This window comes from Sylvia atricapilla, chromosome 14, assembly GCF_009819655.1.
Source record: "Sylvia atricapilla isolate bSylAtr1 chromosome 14, bSylAtr1.pri, whole genome shotgun sequence".
In the NCBI taxonomy this organism is placed as follows: Eukaryota; Metazoa; Chordata; class Aves; order Passeriformes; family Sylviidae; genus Sylvia; species Sylvia atricapilla.
Window position 1 is genome coordinate 10,575,849 of NC_089153.1, and position 22,872 is coordinate 10,598,720.

The 22,872-nt window shown below is 46.4% G+C and overlaps 1 protein-coding gene across 1 annotated transcript in view; it reads right to left on the bottom strand.

The window, feature by feature from the left end:
* Positions 1-3,241: 3,241 nt before the first annotated feature.
* The window catches only part of KLHL3 (kelch like family member 3), a 45,150-nt gene continuing 25,519 nt past the window's right edge, over positions 3,242-22,872 (bottom strand). The window contains exons 6-15 of the mRNA XM_066329063.1: positions 21,694-21,803; positions 16,725-16,841; positions 15,580-15,729; positions 12,914-13,031; positions 12,003-12,200; positions 10,626-10,727; positions 7,797-7,925; positions 4,475-4,615; positions 4,129-4,272; positions 3,242-3,886 (exon numbers count right to left, since the gene is read on the bottom strand). Of these exons, the coding sequence (XP_066185160.1) occupies positions 3,858-3,886; positions 4,129-4,272; positions 4,475-4,615; positions 7,797-7,925; positions 10,626-10,727; positions 12,003-12,200; positions 12,914-13,031; positions 15,580-15,729; positions 16,725-16,841; positions 21,694-21,803 (1,238 nt within the window). The 3' untranslated portion in view covers positions 3,242-3,857. The remainder of the gene's footprint in view (positions 3,887-4,128; positions 4,273-4,474; positions 4,616-7,796; positions 7,926-10,625; positions 10,728-12,002; positions 12,201-12,913; positions 13,032-15,579; positions 15,730-16,724; positions 16,842-21,693; positions 21,804-22,872) is intronic.

Genomic DNA, 22,872 nt, shown 5'->3' on the forward strand with positions numbered 1-22,872 from the left:
GGCAAAGGGGAAACTGCTTTGATAATACATGAATAATGAATCCCAAAGGTTAAGACTGAGCTGCATTCATCTATTGAACCATCACAGTAGTTTGATGAACAGCATTTATCTGTTGAGCCATCACGTTGGCTTGATGAACAGACATCACACCTCGCTGGATATTAAGGATTTTGGTCTCCAAACAATGTAAACCAGAGAACAGTATTAAGCTTTCATGGTGGTGACATGGAAACGCTGCCAAGTGTATTTATGGTAATTACTTGTTGTACACATCCATAAAAGGACACTGTTTGGAAAAACTGAATGAACTGAAAATTGACTTTAATCACACCCAATTTATCTATTAGGCACCAGTGGAAAAGATGGACTTCATTCAAACTTGTTTAAACAACAGATTACTTGAGGCAAATCTACCCTGCTTAGCAAGCCCAAGGAAACCCAAGGCCAGAGTCCCAACAGGGCATCAAGCACAGGGTGACCCCAAAAAGAGATTACAAGAAGGAGCTGAGGAAAGTGTTCATATTCGCAAAGGACCAGCATGAGGAAGAGGTCCAAGTTTGAACTGTAAAGCTTTTACTAAAGGTCCTGCAATAATTTGTCTGATTTTGGCAACTTGGGAGGTTGTGGCCAGACTGTTGTGGGCAGAGTATCTCTGTCTTCAAGCAGCTCATGCAGGAGCCAAGAAACAGAACCACCAAGTGACAGCTTGTCCCCCAAACTACCCAGGAACCAAATTCATGGCACAAGAAAATTAAATCAGGGTACTGAAATTGTTGTAAAATAACCAATCATCTAAGAGCCTACTGGGGACTGAGGTAATGGGTTTGAATTTATCTCATAATGTGGAGCCCAATGCTATCATTTCCACATTAAAACCAACACAACAGCTATCCCAGATCTTTCTTACAACATGGCATTTCTTGTGCAGAGAACATACAGAGCCACACCTACACCACAGCCAGCAAAAACCACACTGGAGTGCACAAATTAGATCCAGAAATGTCATTGAAGACCATAAAAAGCAATCCAAAAATTATTTTAAATTGTCTTATAAAAATATTTACAGTAAAATTTGTTAGTGCTAATGCTACGTTTTCAGTCCTAGAAAAAGGCAATCTGTAAAGGATCTGGCTCAGGTGCTCAAAATGAACAATACAAACATGAAACCACACACCAAAGACAAATTCCAAAAGCATTTTGGGGGGTACAGCTGGTTCATCATATGTTGGTATTGCATAGCTGGAAAACGAGGTCACTTTACTTGCATAACACTGCAACGTTTGGGAAGGAAGGGAGGAAACGTGTCATTTGCCATCGAGGAGAACTGGCTGCAGCTGGGACAGCACCACTCGTCCCTGCCAAGGGCTGTGAGTCCTAGCCCTGTCCAGCAAGCCACAGCTCTGGGCCAGCACTGGGCACAAGTGCCATTTTACAAGAGCAGGGAACCACCAAAACTTGTTTTCCTTACAAGCAAGGAAGGTTTATGAACAGATGGATAGCAGCAGATTTATTCCACCTCCAGGTGTACCCACTTTTCACATCTGACAAACAGCAAATTGCACCCTAGCACCTCTCTAGCAGTACCTACCAATTTTCATCTCCAGCCCACATAAACTCAGTCTCTGGATAATATTTGCCTTTACTCCAGTGAAGCCAGAGGTGTGAGAATGTTGGCTGGGAACTGCTCCCAACAGCTGAGCTGCAGTTGGGCTGTACAGTAGTTTATAGAGGAGTTTATTTAGCTTTGTGTCTATACCAGACCTAACAAGGGCCATATGTGCCAAAATGCCCCTGTCCAGTCACCTTCACCTAACAAGAGATGCCTCCTCAGACTGAAATGCTTTGTCTGGCCCATTTTATCTTTTATTCCCCAGCTGCATGGAAGGGAACCACCTTTTGGGCCAGTGAATTTGAGGCTGTCCCACCCGAGGCCTCATTATCTTCTTTATGCCACCATAAAGGTGCATCTCGGGACTCTGATCTGAAGGCAGCTGCAGTCAGGGAAACATTCCTACTGGGATACATTCCTACTGGGATACATTCCTACCAGCCTCAATGGCTTTTACAGTAAGCAGCACCTCACAGGAGAGCAGCACGTCACACTATTTATTTTGGCACGCTTCTCTGCAGATTGTAAAACTCAAAGCAAAAGGTTTAAAGGGTATTATGGAAAAGATTAAATTTTAATTTTTTTTTTTTAATTACTATTGTCAAGATCTCTGAGTTCACATAGAGTGGAAGGGTAGGCATAAAGAGTAGTAATGCAGTGCAATGACAACAGGCAGGGGCTGTTTCCCCCACAGTGGGGACAGGCACCCGTCTTACAAGGACTGTGTCAACTCAAACACCAAAGACTACATATTTATAGAAGTAACCCACTCCTCCAGAAAAGCAGCACAAGATGATGCAGCTTAGATCCCTCTGAAATAAATGTTTAAGTATTTTTCTTTTCTACTACCTAAGGTCACACAGAGCAGATCTATGGAGACAGAAACCAGCATAGCAACACTGGACAGCTGCCCATAACAAAAAGCCTCAGCTGATCTTCAAGGGGAAAACAAAACAGTAAAACCCCAGACAACAAGAAAAAGAGTAGAGACAATATTTTTCTTCACTAGTTCCCTTTAGCTGGGGAGCTCACCTCTGAATACAGAAGCATGTCAGAGCTCACAGGGAAACACAAAATGGTATTTCAGAAACAAACGTCTTCTTAAACAGAAAACTTTCAGAATTTGGTATATAAGCAAGACAGGTCCCTTACATCTGGATCTAGATTTGTCTGTTTTGAACAATCTTATGAGGATTCATACTAATAGAGGAATGCTTTCAGTAAGGGCAAGACTAAAATAGCAATTACAGTGACAGTGATTAGTTAATCTCCATGGTCTGGAAGCATTAAAACACTGCAGGTATTTTACTTGGCTCATTAATCCCTGCCTGGGTGACAGAGGGCTCTCGCTGTATGGAATGTCTCTACATTAATGGCACCATAAGGTATTTTTGAACATCTAAACGCTCTATTATGAAATGGCATTGAGATGCTGGACAGAGCTAGAACTGAAGCTTTCAGCACAGCTGAAACGTGTGGGTTGGGAACATTTTCTATCCAAGCAACATTTGTTTCCCAGGAGCAATAAAGCCCGTGGGAGCAGCGTGTGTTGTGTGGGGCTGTGGGGTTCTGTGTGGCTCAGCCCCAGGGAAGGCACTGCCCAGCAGGTCCCGTCACACACAGCACACAGCATTCATGGCAAGTAGAAAAACCACATGGTGTTTATTTCCACGAGCATTTCAGGGGTACATACAGCAGTCCATGGCATGTACAAACGTATGACTGAGACAGCGTCACACTCGAGCCAGACCACCCTGATCCAGTCCTTTTCTGCTGTTTTTCTCTGTTGGAGCTCAGAAGTTTCCACTGCCAATATTAAAGTCCACCCTCCAGGCACAGTGAGTAAGTAGTTCAATCAACGATGTGCACGGAGCATCAGTAGGGAAAAAATCCAGAAACGTTCATTTTTACTCACATGCCCAAACACAGCAGTTTTGTTTCACACAAGAAATCCCGTGCCTGCAGTCCAAGCACAGTGTTTATCTCAGGACACATGCCATCGAGAAGAACAGTTGATTGCACCACAGATAACAAGCAACACCTCGTGTCTAGCATGGAACATGTCCCCAGAGGGATTTTCACTTGGCTATGCAATCCACTGCAGAGTGGATGATGCTTGCAACGTATCACTTGTCATGCTAAGACATTAACAGCAATGAGATGGGGCAAGTCAGAGGCCAGTCATCTTCCCAACACCACCTAGCTGGATCCACTCCACTTCTGCTCCTCACATTGGCTTGATCGTGTGTCACAAGGGTTTGTGAATCACAGCCACACCTGTTGTAAGAACAGACAGACACAGTTATGGTAGGAGCAGCTTCTGGGTTACCACGTGGCAACAATCATCCTGCAAAGCCAAAGGCTAGCAATGAGGGAGGTGTCTTCCACTTCTGTGAAAGTTTCTTCTACTGTAATCAACATAAAGCATACAAAAAACCATAAAAGTAAAGCTTTAGGGGGCACAGCCCTCAAGTTTATGGATGACCCCACTGCTGCCCACTTTCCCACTGCCTGTTTACCTGCATAACTCCTCCCTGTGCTCATGCTGGTTGGCAACAACGTCCACTTGTCTGTGCTGGGGTTGTAGTACTCCACGGACGCCAAATTGCAGGAGCCATCATCACCTCCCACCACGTAGAGGAGACCATTCACCGCACACACACCTCAAAGCAGAGCACAGATGGTGAGACATGGGTTATCTCATCCCCCACAGCACGCTGCTGCCACTTTCTGATTCACTCCCAAGCAGATCCCTCAACTCCCATTTTTATCTTTTACAACACTGATCACATACACCACGAGCACATGAATAAACCACAAACAGACAAGTGAGCCAACCACCACAGAAAGGCTTGTCGTGGTTACCTGCATTTCTTCTACACATGTTCATGTCTGCTACTTGCTTCCAGGTGTTTGTCCCTGGGTCGTAGACTTCCACACTCTTCCTCACCAAGGGCCCGTCGTGGCCGCCGGTGGCGTAGAGCAGCCCGCTGAGCACACCAACACCTGCCACCAAGCACAGCCAGGTCAGCCACAGCCCAGGGACAGGGCTGCACAGCCCAGGGACAGGGCTGCAGAGCCCTGCTGCTCCTACTGGGCATGGCCTTGGCCTCCCCAAGGCACTCTCCAACACGTGGGCCACGTGTGCATCAAGGTCACCAGGCACATGGTCAACTCTGCACCCGCCCACTACACCCGTGGCACTACAGCAACCTGCACAGGAATGCCTGGCAGATGTCCCCTCCTGGGAAGCTGTCAGGCTATCCAAGAACAGCAGTCTGGTCCCATAACATTCCCCTGTCTTTATTCCATCTCTTTGCATTGACTTGCTCTCTGCCTCCCATCCCACCTTTTTTCCACCTGCCTGGTATTTTCTGCCATGGGACCCTCTGCTTTTAGCTTGATTCTCCCTCTCATAACTTTTACTTTTGTTTTTCCTACTGCCATTGTGCCTCATGACTTCATCCCTTGGATGATCTTCCTCTCCTCAACAAGTTACAACTCACAGCTCTTGAAGCTGCCACTTGGTTCCTCTCCTCCCACTCCCACCCCAAAACCTGGCAGCACTCGGCACAGACAAGGTGCCTCCAATGCCACCTTCTCAGCCATTTTTGAAGGCCCCTGGCCAAATCTCTGGGAATGACAGGGATCTTAAAGCTACTTCTGCCTAATATTAAGTAAATTAGTTAATTAAAATGTTCACCAATCCGTGAGAGTTAAAACTTCCAGCAACATATCTTCGTTAATAGGTTCAAAGGCCTCTATTAAAATTAACAAGGTGGGATGTTAGTAAAACAGAAACAGATCTGAATCACATCATTTCAACCATGGGCATTAACTGGTGTGCAAGGAGGAGACAGGCCCTGCCAGCCTGACATCAGCAGGTTTTTGACTTGCTCCCTGTGCAAGGATCTTTTCTGGTCAGGAAAGGAGAGGACAGGAACAGCTGCTGAGGCAGAGAACAGGCACCCCCCAGGCTCAGCAGCTCCATCAGGACCATCCCCATCTGGGGACAGGTACATAGGTCTACCACTGTCACCTCTCCCTTCTCCAAATTATCATAGCTTGCCACTGCTGGGTTTGGTTTCAGCCAGCCTCCTCTCACTGTACCAAGAGCTGCTGAAATCCTACTATGACACTGGGATTCATGGTTCACCTTTGGCAAACATATAATTAATCTCTAACTGCCATAAATATCCACCTTACTGGGCCACATCCTTGGTGTGGTGGAAGCACTCCAACATGCACGACTTGGGGAGAGCAGAACACATCCAAATGTGTGTCCTGGCTCCTGAGCTGCAGCAGGTTTCTCCCAGTTCACTGGGAAATGGAAAGTCATTTAACTGCATCTGAGCCCAGCAGCCTGGGTGTGCAGCACCTTGGCATTTGACTATCCTCAGCTGTTAACAGAAATTTTATACTTGTAAGAAACAACTTAATGAGTATACTAATTTAGCAAGTAAGAGAGTAAAAGAGATGGAAACACTCGAGCTTTTTCACATGAAACTGCACACAGGGACAGAACATTCCTGCCAGCAGGGGAAGGGAACCCCCCAGCTGCTCCAGCAGACCCTGGAAGTGTTCAAAAAATGTGCAGATGTGGCACTTGGGGACATGGTTTAGCAGTGAACATGGCAGTGCTGGGTTAACAGTGGGACTTGATGATTTTAAAGGTCTTTTCCAATCTAAAAAAATTTATGATTCTACAAAACCTGGGCAGCACCTGCACATCCCCACAGCTCCAGTGCCTCCAGGGACTTAGGGTGGCTTCAGTGACTTGGGGACACCTGTCCTCACCCCCACTAGATGTCAGCACGGGGACAGCAGTGCAGAGCACGGTGTCATTTCTGGAGCTGTACAGCAGATCGTGCTGCAGCACCACTCATGGCCAGTGGCACTGGGCAGTCCCCTCCAGACCCTGCTGGAGGGGCATCTGGGGGACAACCAGAGCCTGAGGAGCTCAGCTTTCAGGTGGGGAACAGAAAACTGCAAAGAAATTTGGCAGGGGAGTAGGAGCATTCCTAACAAAGGACTTGCTACATAGAGGAACACTTGTAAGGCAGCACTCAGAGCAGAGTGTTTCTGACAAAGACAACTCACTAAAATCCATTTCACTACAGGCACAAAACTCTTGCTGTTTCAACACACTGCCAACAATAGGAGACACTCATTCTGCTCTCCTGGAAGGCTGCTCTGGACCAGGTTTAAGCATCAAGCAGACACTACAAACCTCTTCAACAGAACTCAAACCAACAGTGTGCCCATATTTATCTCACCTGGAGCTACAGAAAAGATACTGGAGTGAGGAAAGAGAGACAGGGTGTAGACAGCAGCCTCAAACTGACCAGCTCAACATTTCTACCACAGCTTAACCTGCAGGGTCATTTCAGCCCCAAAGAGCAGTCCCCAGGCTTGGCTGTGGGTAACTGCACAATTTAACATCAGGGAGGACCCATGGCACACACTGAGCTTTAGGACCAACAGTGACAAATTCCCATTCACCTGAAGATGATTTTAAATGCAGTGGACAAGAGCTCTTAGCCCTTTCAGAGAGGAATAATCACAGAGAAGACAAATGGCTACCTGGCCCATGATCATGTAGGAAATTAGAAACCATCAAGACTAGAATGTGATTCTTTCACAAGAAAGAATCATCTTTCCTCTAATCCTCCAAATCACCAACTCTTGACAACAAAAAATATACCAGAAACTAGCTAAGCAGGGACAATCAGGGATGAATTTTGTTATCCTACACATCACCCAATGTGCAGATGTGGTTTGTGTTGCAAAGCACCACTGGGGTGCTTGCAGGAAGATCTAAAATGAAAATTCATGTGAAACCCTACAATGATGGGGGAGAGGGAGGTGCAGCTTGGCTTTCCCGTGCCCAGCTGTGTCTGCAGCTGGCAGTTTGGAAAGAGAACTCTGCCTACAAGTGAGACGCATCTGTTACAGCAGGGCTACTTAGAGACACCGAACATTATTTCATTAATCCAGAAATCAATCTCAATCTGGCAGATTTTGTCAAAGTCAGGAGAGCTGCTGAGAGGCCCCATGCCATTACATTTTTACCCCTCATGGTAAGGAGTGTGGGGTAAAAGAGGGTATACACTTGCAAGGCCAGCAATACAAATTCCCACTTTTCCATCCTGTCTGTGAGCAGAGAAGGTGGGATCCCGAGCAGTACCTGCCCCGCTGCGCCGGGTGCTCATGTCAGCCACGTAGGTCCACTCGTTGGTGGCAGGGTTGTACTGCTCCACTGTGCTCAGACACTGCCTCGACGCTCCATCATAGCCCCCCACGGCGTACAGCTTCCCTGCAACACACACAGAGAGCCATCACAGCCCCCAGGGTTCCTGCAACACACACACACACAGCCATCACAGCCCCCAGGGTGTACAGCTTCCCTGCAACACACACACAGAGAGCCATCACAGCCCCCAGGGTTCCTGCAACACACACACACAGACAGAGCCATCACAGCCCCCAGGGTGTACAGCTTCCCTGCAACACACACAGAGAGCCATCACAGCCCCCAGGGTTCCTGCAACACACACACACACAGCCATCACAGCTTTCCTGCAGCACAGAGCCACGGCTCACCTTACAGCCACAGCCCAGCCCACAGGGATCTGGAGTGGGCTCATGGATATGAGTGACTTTAGAGCTATTAAATTGTCAGCAGCACGAGGATACAACACAGCAGCTTAAATCAGAAGGCACAGCCTTCTGGGTTTTCCAAATTACTTGTTGGCCCAGGAGAAGGGGGATTATCAAAGCGTGTTCTGTTGATGGAGGGTTTCCCCCATTCAGGTGTGCTGTCAAAGGCTGCCACTGCACATTAATGACAGCATCACATGAGCAATAAACACAAAATAGCCTCCTCTAATAATATAATACCTGCAAAGAAACCCAGACGTGATTTTGTAGAACTTGGGCCAAATCTAAACCCAGAGATCCTGCAAGCACAGCTGAGGCCAGCTGGTCCCTGGTGCCCAGCACAGGACACACCTGTACATATACCTGAGTTGTGAGGGTCTCCTGGGGTACCCAGCCCTCCCTACCTCAACTCACTGAAAGCTGATAAACAGAACAGCACAATCAGATACCATGGGACTGCATCAAACATGGAACAAGGCTGATGCTCTACTGTCCTCTGTTCCTAGCCCCGGCTGATCCTCCCTCCTTGTCTCCCTGTATCATCTATCAGCTTGGTTTGCATTTAGGCAGTTAATTCTCTGAGTAGAGAAGGATTCTTCTTACTAAAACACCCAGCACATGGCATTCTGGTTCAAGTCCAGGTCTCCTAGATGCTACAATAAACAACAATTTAAAAAGCTCAACAAATATGTAGGAAAATTCTAACCTATTTTTTTTGTACAAAACCTAGAAATAATATCAATTCTCAATCTAAGACAGCAGAATGAGCCATGAATGAGCTGTGCAATTCTTTGCATGCACAAGACTCCCACCAGCAGTTATCTTCAGCCTTAGGCTTTTGCATCTTCCTGTTTTTGGATGTTTGCAAGGCTCCAAGAACAGACTGGCTCTTTTCTTTCTCCCTCAGGCCCACTCATGGCCTCCTTCTGCACCTTCCCATCTTTAGGAACATTTCAAACTCTTATTTGTGCTGTTGGTCCTGCCTGGTATTTGTCAATTAATCAGGGAAGAGGGGAAGAGTGCAAGCAAGACAAGATAATTTCCCCAGATGGCATAAATTATTAGGTATTTACAGTATATTTCAGATTATCAGATCAATTTTTGTCACATTCAGAGGAACCCTGTGGATTAACTGCAGGCTGCAGCTTGTTCCCTACACCAGTATGATCAGCTCTTGTGCCCATCACATGCCCTCATTGTTTTTATCATGGACTCCTGCATATGCAACACTTATTTGTGCTCTCAAAGCAAAGGAAAAGGATTTCACAAGTCTCCAGTAGAAAATCTGTCCATAGAAATGCGTCTCTCAGGTCCATATTCAATACTTTTTCTGCATTCAAGCTACTTGAATAAATTCCAATGACAGCAGCCCAGCACTTTCCAAGTATGAGCCGATTTTGAAGGAGGCACCTCTAAATATGCAAATTTAAGTTAATGACCACTATTTATTCTGACTTTCTCTCCCTTCTTCTTCTCACATAAGCACATTTCATGTATATTAACATATTCCATGTACTTCCCACTCAAACAGGTGAAAACAAAGCACTGCAAAGCATGGTTTATGTGCTTTATAATAAAGCTTGTGCCAAAGCTGCTTTGCACTGCACTAACTGGAAAGTGCTCTGCCACACTGAAGTTTAAATAAAGCCTTTCACTTGCTTCAGAATAGATTGTGTAAAGGAAGAAATGATTCCTACTTAAAACTTTTCCTTCTCCTGAGTCCAAACAAAGCTGCTCAGTTCCAGCTCCCTCAAATTTGGGGCTGACACTGAGGTGCCACAGCTGCCACCATCCTCCCAGCCCTCCCACCTTGCTCCGAGCTGCTGCAGCACCAGCCTCTGCTGTCGTCAGCCCCTGCTCATTGAGGAACCACAGCAGAGCTGTGCCTGATGTCAGTAAACACAGGTTTTAGTATTCCTGCCAAACCACCAGCTTGGGGCTGTGGGACAAACTCTGTTTCTCTGGCTGAGCAGATTTTCCGTGATGGGTATTCTGTCCACGCAGCGTCTGCCGGCAGCAGCAGCATCCACTGCACAGCAGCACTGCCCTTCACCAGCCAGAAGCACCCCAGGAGGAATTTGGATTCAAAGGAACCTGCTGCACACACCTAATTGCATTCACAGGAGGCAGGGGCTGGTCTGATACAGGTTTGAGGCTCTTGGAAAGCTACACATGATTTTTCATCAAGATAAAGAGGAGAATGGAAAAATTGCAGCAATTACATCATATAAAATCAATCTTTCCCAACTGGTCTAGGGAACAGTTCTTGCCATTCCCTCCTACAGCACTTAACCATTCAGGCTTCTGTTTGACACAGTAACATTTGCTTGATGGAAATGGCTGCTGATTTTCTTACCCTCCACAACTCCAACTCCAACACTGCTTCTTCTTGTGTTCATGGGAGCCACAAAAAACCACTCATTGGTTTTATAGCTATAGGCCTCAACTGATGCCAGACCTAGTTAAAAAGGGGATACACAGGTTTTCTAATTAAAAAAAAAGAGAAGAGAAAAAGATTGGTGTTGCACTTTCATCTGCCTTCCACCTCCTCCCAAGCCCGTAATTCCCACCACGCTCCTGCAATCCCACTTCCTAATCCCTTGCCTTTCAGGCTGGGACCAGCACGTCAATGCCACTTCTTCAGTGGCTGGGAAAACTGTTACCCCATCACCCCTGCCCTGGACTGCTGCCTCTCCAACGTGCTGAGGACACCAAGGTGAGCAGAGTCCAGATTCCACAATGTGGACATTCCACATTCCACGCTCAAAAGCCCCACATCCTTTCAAGCATTACAAAACGTCCATGCAAAGGTTTAAAAATTCCCCCAGACCCTGCTGCAATAGTTAGCACAGGGCTTAACCAAGTGGCAGAGCTTTTCAGCAGAGGCAGAAGTGTGAATTTAAACACGTAGCTATGCCAAGATAAATCCCAGGCACACACACCCTGTAAGATTCCTCGCTTGTATTTTATTCATGTTGCGATGAAAAATTTAACAGAAACAAGGAAAAAATCCCTTTTCAGCCCAGAAAAAGCATAATCGTACAGAGGATGAGGCTGAAAGAACTGCATCACTAAAGAAAATAATAAGGGTGAGATTCTCTGCAATTACTGACAGGTCAGAACACGCACATGGGTAGTTACACACCAAACCCTATTCCTGGCTCCTTCTCTACAGAACCACAGAGGAAGGGCACAGGAACTGAGGACCTGATATCTTCTGTGCCTGAGAATCGCTAGCTCTTCCCAAGGGAAACTTCTCAACAGCTTTCTTTCTTCCCAAAACAACCTTGTGTACACAATATTCCTTTCCCATAACAACAGGTGTTGTTTGCTACTTCTGTCACTTAGCCAATGGGAGAGGTGTCAGTCCTACGGACCAATAACATGCCTTTTAAGCACAGCATGTTAAAAAAGGGCTGGAAGAGTTGCAAATAAAACCTTCTGATTTCTACTGCCTTCCACCTCCTCCCAAACCTGTAATTCCCACCACGCTCCTGCAATCCCACCTCCTAATCCCTTGCCTTTCAGGGTGGGACCAGCATGTTAATACCGCTTCTTCAGTGGCTGCTAAAACTGTTACCCCATCACCCCTGCAGTCGAGCACCTTTATTTCACATCCTATTTCAACACGGAACCAACCACTCTGCAGCTCCGCAATCCCTGCAGGACCTCTGAAACCACTTTTTTCCAAGGTGAGGCACTGGGGGTTGGTTTTTTTTGCCCGGCCACCTACCCGTGCTGCCATCGAAGCCGCCCACGGCGTAGAGGAGGTCGTTGAGCACGGCGGCGCCCAGCGTGCTGCGCCGCTCCTGCATGCTGGCGATGGACGTCCACTGGTCCTTGGCGCCGTCGTACACGTCCACCGTGCGCACCCGCAGGGACCCGTTAAAGCCCCCCACGGCGTAGACATTGCCGGCCATGAACACCACGCCTGGGGGAAGAGGAGAGGGGGGGTTTGCAGCAAAACGCCTTGGGGAGAGAGTAGGATCTGTCTTAGGTGCTGCCCGCCCGCCGGGCAGAGCGCAAGGCGAGGCTCGGGCGTTTTCCGCGGGGTGACAGTGTTGAAGTCGAAACATACGTGTCATATGGGGGGTGAAATGCACAGGAAAACATGGCAGCATAAGGCACAGATGGAGTTCACACCTGAATGAGTAATTCTGTGAGCCAGAGGGAACACCAAATGGTGAGCCACATTCGCAACCCTGTCAGATGTTTTTGGAGGAACACTCCCAGTTTAAAGATCTGCTCTCCATCACCCACTCCTCCGCACCAAGAGGGACTGACTCAGCTCCTTTGATTTTCACTAGGAAACCAGCAAGAAAAACTGGACCCCTGCAGGCCGCCAAGACAGCAACGGGGAGGAAGGGAAACACTGATGGAGGAACATGCCAGGAGACAGAGAGGATGAAGGGGAGAGAGTGGCTATGGAGAGCTGACAGGCAGGAGCAACCCCACTAGAGAGGACATCCACCTGAATAAGGAGGAAAAGAGGTCTGTAGGGCAAGAAGAGTAAGGAATGGCAAAAAGAAAGAGCTGCTGGAGGCCAAGGGCACAGAGGAAGCTAAAGGGAGGACTAAGGACATCCATCCAGTGCTGAAGAGCTGCATTAGGGAAAAAAGAAGGTTGCAGTGAAGTTCTCTTTACCTGCTCTGCATCTCCGTGAGGGAAGCTCAGCAACCTGATCCCACCGCTCCTCCTCAAAATCATAGCACTCCACACTGCGAATGGCTTTGGGCGCCTGCCCACCCACCACAATCATCACCTGCAGAGGGAAGACAAGAGCTAGAAAACCTCAGACATGACCCTGGGCAGCTGCTCACTGCAGAGAAACCATTGCCATGACCTGATCAAGAGCAGCTGCCAAAACATGTGCTGAAGGCCAGCCAGAAGCCTCTGCAGGGACACTTATTTCAGGCAATTATCTTTCAAGGGGGAAAAATTTCTCTCCAATTTAATGCATGCTAAATATGGCCACCCCATTTACCCTTCCTCACTGTGTCCAAGGTGGGCAACTTGCCCAATTTCTCCTTGAAATACAAAACCTTCTGGCATCACGGCATACCCAAGACTCACTGCACAAGTATTTTTAAGTGAAGAAGATTCCAGCATAATTTCCACTGGTGGCCCACTGTTTAGTCATTATCTCTATGGTGGTGCTAAAAATAATCAATGCCACTTAGCAAATAAACCGTGACAGCTGCGGTGCCACCTGCAGGGAAGGCGACACTCAGGGAAATCACCAGGACTGTCACCACCCAGGGGGTCTGGGCTGCTGAAGGATGTGATTTGTCAGCTTCATTAAGGCTTTTGGCTGCCACAGGTATTGAAGCAAACGCAGGAATTAAACCCTGAGTTCCTTACAGGTGGGGAAGAACTATGTCAAGGTGGCCAAGGGCAACCTCAGGAGCGTAAGTACCACTCTGCTGGGTCAGGCTAAGGGCTCATACAGCCCCAGACTGCACTACCAGCAACAGCAAGGGGTGGACACTGGTGGGAAAGCAAGAAGACCACAAGGCCTGGGCAGCATGCAGTGTGGTCCTTCCCAAATCTGCCCTATCTGCTGCCAGTAGACAAACTCTCCATGGACACGGGGGCCAGGAGCCTGCAGCTCTGCACTGGACGGTGCCCATGGCTCTGAGACCCAGCTGGGCACTGCCAACCAACACCTGCACAGGCAGCCAGCCCCCAAAACACCTGCACTGGCAAGCAGCTGGACCTGCACTTTGCTCAGCACACATTTCATTCAACCCTCCACAGCCATCAAGAGGGAGGATTTGCTCCCTTTATCACAGCAAATCAGTGGGACAAACATCACCCATGACAATCTGATTTTTACGAGGCCAAGGAGCTGGAAAATAGATAATGGGGCTTCAAATATAGATAAAGAGCAGTTGGAAAACTGACTTTAGCCTCTGCAAGGCAACTGGGAGTAGCTGAGGAGATATGATTGTCACTTGAGGTCACTTGGATAACAAACTTAACTCCAAGCAGGGCTGCTTTAAAAGTAGAGAGCTAGACAGCAATTTAAAGAATTTGAAGAACATGTAAACAGTGGCCTGTTTGATCTACAAAGATGAGAACGTGATATTAGAAACCAAATTGAGTCTAAATTAACAGCCTGACTACTAGTTGTGTAACAGTCTCCCATGGTATGCTGCAGGGCTTCACACGATTACAGAATTAAGGGATTTCACAGCAGACAATAATCCCTCATCAGCAGGACCAACAGGCCAGATGAAAGTTTCTCAGTAACAGGATTGCTCAAAGATCATCACCTCCTTCCCTTTCTTCACAGTTCAAAAGAAAGGAGGAGAGACCTGCAGAAGATTTGGGTTTGTACTCATAGGTCGTGCTATAAAAGATGTTGAGAACCTCTGAACTCACTGATTTGCTGTTCCTTTTATCCTTAACTACTTTAGTCCTTTAACAAGGGCCATGTGGGCTACCCCCAAAGCTGTATTCTACCACCTTCATCTCAGCAACAGCAGGCTGAAAGGACACTGACACACGCTGCCACATGCTACAAAACCATGATTTCTCAATGGACAGTCCAGTATCCAAATATCAGAAACAGCACAGATCTCATACATCCCACAAAGCAATCTCATTATTGTTTGTGCATGGAAAAATAACACACTCTGGGTTTCATGTCTTAGAATCTCCAAATGCTTACTAGCACTTCAGTGGCAGTCTGCTGAGAGACACTGTGCCACACTGTGTTTGACACATCTCTGGGGCACACAGAAAAGTTTCTGTAGTCGTTCTTTTCTTCACTAATAAAGTGGTGGCCGGAGCATCACACGCCTGCAGTATAAAGGTGGGGAGTAGGAAGGATTATTTATTCAGCTGCTGCTTTGAGTCTATTGAAATTCGCCTCAGACTTCCTGCCCACGGGGCTGGGTGCTGCTGTTTCCTGCTTTCCTGGCTTCTGATTATGGATACAGGAAACCAAGAGACACCTACTGTGACCCTCCTCTGCAGGGCTGCACCACACTCCCACCAGGCAGCAGCAACCTCAGCCAGCCCTCCAGCAGCCACTCCACTGCTCAGCCAGCCACCAAACCACTTGTGGCTGACAAAAGGTTTCAAGAGCAGAGATACTCCCTCCCCTAAGGGTTTATTTAAGTTTATCCAACTTAATTATGTTTCCTTGCTGGGCACAGGCAATGCCAGAAGAGGGAGTAAAACACTTCAAGCGTAAACACTGAGTTAGTAAGAAGTTACACGGCAAGTTCTCAAGCTCCTGTCAAAGACTGAAAATGCCACCAGGAACAGGGGTGAGGTTACATGAAGTGACAAGCTCAGCTTACCTTTGGCAAGCTAACAGGAGTCCTTGGCTTTGTCCTGGGATTCTTTATTAGTTGCCTTTGATCCAGAGGAAGCAAATGGTATTTCATGGCTTCGATAAGGAAATCTTTACAGGTGTTATTATTCTTGATCAAAGCTTCTTCTTCGACTGTCTGAGAACATGCACACACAACAAGGATCATTTACACACTTACACAGGTCACACGGAGCTTTGTGGAAAGAACATGTAACCTGGAATTTCCCTTCCAATGTACCAACATTAAAAAAAAAATAATGCAAGAGACAAACACAGACTTCCAGCTCTTCCCAAAGAAGCAATGCAGTAATGCAAGCAGAAGTAATGCAAGCTTCTCACTTTTTTCCAAGATCATTCACAAGAATTCATCACCCTCTGCCGAACACTTGATGCAGCAGAGAATTCACCAGGAGTCTGGATACAAAGTAAATGATTTCTTTTATCTGAGTCACGATTTTTAAGGAGAGGCAGTATCTTTTATTCCACCAGAAGATAGAGATGAAAGGAAACCAAAACCAGGATGGGTTCATCTTGTGAATACCAATTTTATACCAATTGTATTGATTGTTTTTAGACATAGGATAAAAGCATAGAAGTCAAAGAACCCATATGCCCTTCTTTGGGAATTCTCAGCTTACTATCTAGGACCAGAGCCCAGGAATTAATTTATGAAGAACAATCTCCAAGTCAGACTGAGGCAGAGAGTGCCTCCTCTGCCAACCACACAGACACACATGCATGCACAGTACACATCTTAAACCAAAATTATCACACATTATGTGTTTCCATTAGGATGTTTTGCCTGTGCACGAGAGAAAAAAGCTGCATGAGCTTGTAACACCACCACTTTTTCAGGGTGAAAAATCACAGGATAATAACTTATCAATGTTTCCCCTAGAGGGACAGCAGCTCTGCTCTCAGCACTGCCTGGCAGAGCACAGGTCCCATTTACAAGAAGGTTTCTGAAGCACACATTGGTTTCAGAGTCCACTCAGTTTTTGCTTTTATTCTTCTGTTTACAGACTCAGCAACAAACCAAATTACCCATCTCAGACACAAACAGCCAAGCCACTGATTAAGGAGCAACCAGCAGCCTAAGTTCAAGTATGAATGACTTCTTTGCAGACTAACCTGTACCAGGTAATCTCTGGGCAAAAGGGGCAGGCGAACATGTTCCATCAGCTTAGCCATGTGCTCCAAGCGAGAGTCCTTCTCATAATTTATCCAAGAGATAACTGCTTCAAAGACCTGCACAGATACAGTACAATTAAATGAGGAAGAGAGAACTTCCTTGCAGAGTCACCCACCCAAAATCAGAAGCATGGTGATTTTAGAGCATCGAAGAAAGGGGGTGCAAGATCTCTATCAAACATGAAAAAGCTGTGACTGCACAGAGCACAAGCAGCACTGTAGTAAAGAGCTGAGCTGACCACGCATGTTAACAAGCAACTTCACATCTAGATGTGTTGTATCACTCCCAGAGCCAAGTGCATGTCCAGAACAATCATATAACTCTTGGACATTAGCACTGGAAGGCAGCCAGGAAACTTAATGAGCCTGCTGACATTTGCACTGGACATTATTCATGAAATCAGCCACAACAATTACTCCTGATAACTGAGATCTCCCTCCTTTACTGGCCACACAGCAAAGTCACTATGCTCATATTTAATCACTGCACCAGTTCCACCAGCCCCCAGGAACCAAGAAGTCTTGAGAACAAGTTCCCCACACGCACAGGGCAAGCCCTGCCTGCAGCCATGGAGCCTCTGCACTGCACTCTAAAAATACTTGGATACTCCAGCTGCAGAACAAGGGCACACTGGGCTTCTGGTCTGAACCAAAATCTCGTTTTACTTCCAGATCCAGCTGGTTGAGATAAGCATCCAGAGCTGGAGCCCGTGACCAAGTGCTCACAAACAGCCCCATGGGCAGAGCCCTGGCGACGCACAGGCGCAGGAGCAGCTCCCGGATGAATATGCATGTGCTTATGTAACTGGGAGCCTCACTCGCAAATGAAAGGCCTAAAAATGTCATCGGGAGTGGGAAAGGCTTCCTGAAACACCCAGCAGGGCAGGAAGAGGGGCTGATGCAGTCTCAGATGCTGCACAGCAGTATCTGGATCACTGCAGTGGAGTTTCCCCATCGAGAGAGTTTTAAATTCTGATGTGTAACTCTCATCTACAGGCAACACTCCCCAAGCTCTCTCACTGCCCCATTACTCAGGGGGGCTGAGCAGAGACTCCTTCTGTCCCATGCTTCCCCCAAAAGCATCCCTGGCCCTTCCCTCCAGCAGCCAGGCAAGCGCCCTTGGTTTCAGCTTCCCTCTGGGGTCACCAAATGGTCAGGCCAATTTGCACAGATAATTATTTCTTTCTTTCCATCCCTCCCATCACTCCCCAAGAAACCATTTTGTTTGGTCCAAGGTCACTAATTTGACAAAATCAACCAAAAACGAGGGCACCATCTTTCAGTCCCCAATTGTTGCTGATAAATGTATTTGCAGGAGGCCTTGGCAGACACATCCTGTCATGAAGGAGATGCAGAGCAGAAAGAGATTTCTTCCTCTTAAGCTAAACTATATACTTTAAAAATGCAGTAAAAAGCACCAGTCTCATTTCCTGTGCCAACAAAGTTCCTGCTGAACTGTTTGGAATTCAGGACACTGCAATGAGGATTTAAGCAACACAACAGGGAGCAGTGTAATCAAATCACAGCAAATGCTGAGGAGAATAACTACTGCAGAGCCTTTAAGTATTTTAAAATTAAAATGAATAAGCAAACAAACATTTTAACTTTGGCTATGAGGCCTTTAAAGTAGAAACTGGGTTGTTGTGAGATTTTTTTAATTGCAAATGAATGTGGAAGGAGGATAAAGCAAGTGTTTAGCCGACAAACAGGCTTTTCATTAACCTCTTCTGCACAAAGGCTGAGCTGCAAAACAGGTCACAGGGCTGGGACATACCCAGCTACAGGTCAGGAGGACAGTGAACAAGTCTAAAGGGAGGTAAGGCAAATGTGCACTAGGAATAAGCTGCCTCCTCAGTGCTGGCGTCCACTCCTGAGTTAGGCAAGCACTGATGCTTCCCTGCTGTGCCTACTCTAAAAATAACTATGTATTTTTTAAAAAAGTCAGATTCTGGCACCTTCCGTTGGCTCTGATTCCTAATTTCAGAGAAGTGGGGAAAAGGCTTTAATCCAAGACAGCAATATCTCTATTTAAAGGCCACATCTGTTTCCAGTGCTGCGTGCCCGCTGCACACCCCGAGCAGCTGCTGCCGCTCCCCTGGGACTCTCCAGCCACGCAGGACCTGCTGCCAGGGTGGGATGGACACAGCAGTTCCCCACACAGCTTGGTGCAGAGCTGAGGAACGGGCTGAGGTAGCAGCTGGCACCTGCCTGGCTGCAGGAGCAGTCCCAAGCTTGGGAGAAGTAAATTTCCCACTCTATGGAGCAGAAGAGTAAAAGTCTGGAATATCCCTTCTCTGCATACTGCCTAAGGAAAGAGCAAGCCCAGATGTTTTCTCAGTCTCTTCTGCCAAAAATCCATTTGTTAGAGACTCCCAAGAGTGAGGACCAAACCTTGCATCAGCTTCTGATGCATGTCAGCACCATGAGACAATCAATCAATTACCAGACTCTGTGTAGAATCCCCAATCCAAAAATTTCAAACCTTTAAAAATTTCTTTAGCCACTGTTCTGTGTAGGCAGCAGACCATTCTCAAGTCTCCCCACTTCATACATCTTTAGTAAATAACAAATAATTATTATTTTTATATGGGTTTTTTTAGCTTGCAAACAGTAAAAAGAGCAAATTAGGTGAGGTACAGAAAACATTAATAAAACTGTCTTCCAGGTACTGTACTCAGCTATAGCAAAAAGAGCAAGCAGGGACAATGAATCTCTGCCCCATTCTGAAAGGGCCTGTGTAACTGCAGAGGCTGGTACAGCAAGGAGGACAGAAGAAAAAGAAAATCTTTGAGTGATGAGGAAATGCTGTCACTGCTTTACAATTAAAATATATTTCCGTGCAAGAAGAGAATTTTTGACATCCTGATGGCCTAGGGGTATAAATAAGCCAAAATTGGTGAAGATAAGGACGTATTTTATTAAGCCAGTTTGTATTAGTTGCTGGGTGGCAGAGGATGGGAAGAACACACAGAATTCCTGAGGCATTCCAAGGGCAGTTCTCCCTCCCTGATCCTGGCAGGACTTGTCTTTAACACTTCAGTAATCCAGGGATGGCAGTGCCCTGGCTCACAGGCTACAGTACATGTATGAGACACAGCCAGAAGAGGAGCAAGAAAACTCCTTGTGAAATCTGGCTGTGACAATTAAGCTGCCAGATTTCTGAAGTATTTTGCACATGCAGGCACACAGATTGATGTGTGTATGTATAGACTGGTATGCACACATACATACTTTTATGTAATTTATTTTATAATATATATCTCAAACATTAGCAGATAGAAAGAATAAAAGCGAGGAAAATGGCTTGTCTGTAATGAAGTTAACATGAAACAGCAGCCCACGAGTCTGTCCTCAATTTCCAGCACTTCTTTGAACTCCAGCACATTTCATGTTTATGTTCCATTCCCATTTTCTGCCTCTCTCCTGTTATTCAGATCTTTTGTTTTGAATGTACAGCTTATGCTTACATTTCCTTCCACTGCCTTGCATTCTCAACAATCTTCCCTTTTACAAGTTCTTTTACAGTCAGCTAAAGAAATACTGGGTTTGATTGTGTAAAGCTCAGATGAGGGAAGGAGCATTTTGATTCCCCTGGGCACAAAGCCAATAAAAGCTTTTGAACAATGCTGCACAGGACTGGAAAAAATTGGTTACTAAACTTGCACTTCCCTTTGCAGGCTGCTTGGCTCAGGCAGAGTGACTCTGCTGGGAGTTTGTGCCATTTGCTGTTTCCCTTCCTGGCCCTGCCCCAGTGGCACCTCGCAGCCCCTGCCAGCTCCACACCAGTGGAAATGCACCAGGAGTCTCCAAGTTTGCTGGCCCAGGACCAGCAGGGAGCATCCTTCTGTCCACATCTCATGTGGAGCAGGTTTTCTGGGGGGGTTTTACAGTCCCTCTGGGCCCAGGCACCTGCATGTCTGCAGCCCAGAGAGGCTGAGCAGGAGGAGAGCACACATGAGGATGTGCAGCCCAGCCAGCGGCACCAGCACACCGAGGTCCAGCTTCAGCCCACCCAAACACAGGCATCAACAAGGGCCCTGAAGCTACAAACCACAGAATCCTCAAGCTCTCCTGCAGCCTCTCACAAGTGACCATTTACATTTAGGAACATGGTTTAGTGGTGGACCTGGCAGCGCTGGGTTAGTGGTTGGACTCAAGGATCTTAAATGTCTTTTCCAACCTTAATGATTCTGTGCCTTAACAATTTCTCCACAGTGACAATTTGGAGATGGGCTGAAGGACTGGAGGCATGTGCCTGTCCCCAGAACCCTGCAGCAGGTCATACAAGCAGCTCAGACCAGAGAATGGGGCTGGAGCTCACCAAGCTCCATAAACACTGGTCATCCTCCTCCCCAGGACTCCAGACTACACAACACGTGCAGAATGTTTCAATCAGAAAAACAACCTCAAGCACTGCCTTTTCCCCGTTTATTATTGAAAATACTGAAGATACTAGAAAAATATTTCCTTCCTTCCTTTTAGTTCCAGGCTTCCTTTAGTTGTTCTATCCAGCATGCTACAGAAGCCAATATTCCTCTTCAGCCTAATGAAATTCACTTTTTTTTTTCCTTTTTTTTTTTTTTTTTGAGGTTTTACAGTAAGCAGTAAATGCTTTACACAACAGTTGATGGGAGTTTCCTGGTTTTCCAGAGAGGTAAAGCAGTTGGTTCTGAGCCCCAGGGCTTTTAGCACGATATGGATCTGAGAGTCATAACTTCCTGCAAAGAACAACCAAGTGAAGGTCATTTTTATGTGTTTTTAGGATTCACATTATTTTAATCTTCCTTTCCACGTGATCTCTGTTGGAGAATGGCCCCGAAGGAGCATACCATGATAACAGTTCCTGTTGTAAGATCTAGAAACAATCCAGCATTCTTACATTCACTCTTGCTAATGCAATTTACTGTACCTTTTCTTCAGAGGAGACTGTCAGCTTGTCACTTGATATTAAACTGCAAACCTGGTCCAGACTAAGGCTAAGAAATTCTTCTCCTAGCATCACCTCAGGGAAGTGCTGCTCTGTTCAACAAATGAAAAGGGGGAACAGAAAATAATAATGAAATCCATGTTTTCAGTCAGTGGAAGGAGCACAGCATTCAGAGAACAGCTCTTGGCACAGCTCTGAGCACCCAGGACAGACCCACAGCAGCTGAGAGTGGACACGGACAGAAATCAGCCTCAGAGCAGGATAAAGAAACCTGATGTTATTTCCAGCAGCACCAGCCCCATGAAATACTTTCATAAAGGATACTAAACTTTCTGAAAAGCCACTGAGAATATTCCAGAGGCAAATACAGTTAGAAGTGACAACTGAGACAAGAGCCAATGTCCAAAGCAGTAAATAACCTGGCCACCTCAGCAATCACTTCCCAGTAATTTTCCCCTTTCCACTTAAACCTGCAATTGTACAAACTTCTATTCCTCCCTATTTTGCCTCCAGATCCCTCCATACTGTAACTCTGGGAGCTTCTTGAAAACAAAAAGCACATCACTGAATCTAACCCCAAACTGGAAGAATTATGACTGAACACCATCAAATCTGTCAAGCTTTATATCTAGCCAAAAGGCACATGAAACAATCACTTTCTAAAAAATAATTTCTAGGTCAAATATGTCATTAGCCAGTTGCAGTAATTTTAGTTTTGCAAGAACTTCTTACATATACTGCCAATTTAATCTCACCTGTCATTTGCTAAGTCCCATTAATCTTTGGCTGAATTACAGAAACATGAATCTCAGACACTTTATCTGAAGCAGCTTCTTTCAAGTTCTAATTCTGTAGCTTTGAGAAGCTCAGACTCCTGTATCCAAAGAGCTCTCTCTGCAGCAAGATCTGCCTTGAGTTTTCACATCTGCAGCGCTTTGCCTGACAAAAAGCAGCACCACAGGGACATGAGCTGGCATAACTTCCAAAGAGGAGATTTTTGGAGCCCCTGAACAGCCCCCCATCAAAGCTCTTGCTGCAGAACTCCCCAGTCACAGACCCTCCTTGCTCTACTAAGGACCAAACCCCCACAGCTAAGCCAAAAGCTCTGATTAAAAATAGCAGCATGTGGATAAAGTTTAATACTCTGTTTTGCTGGAAATA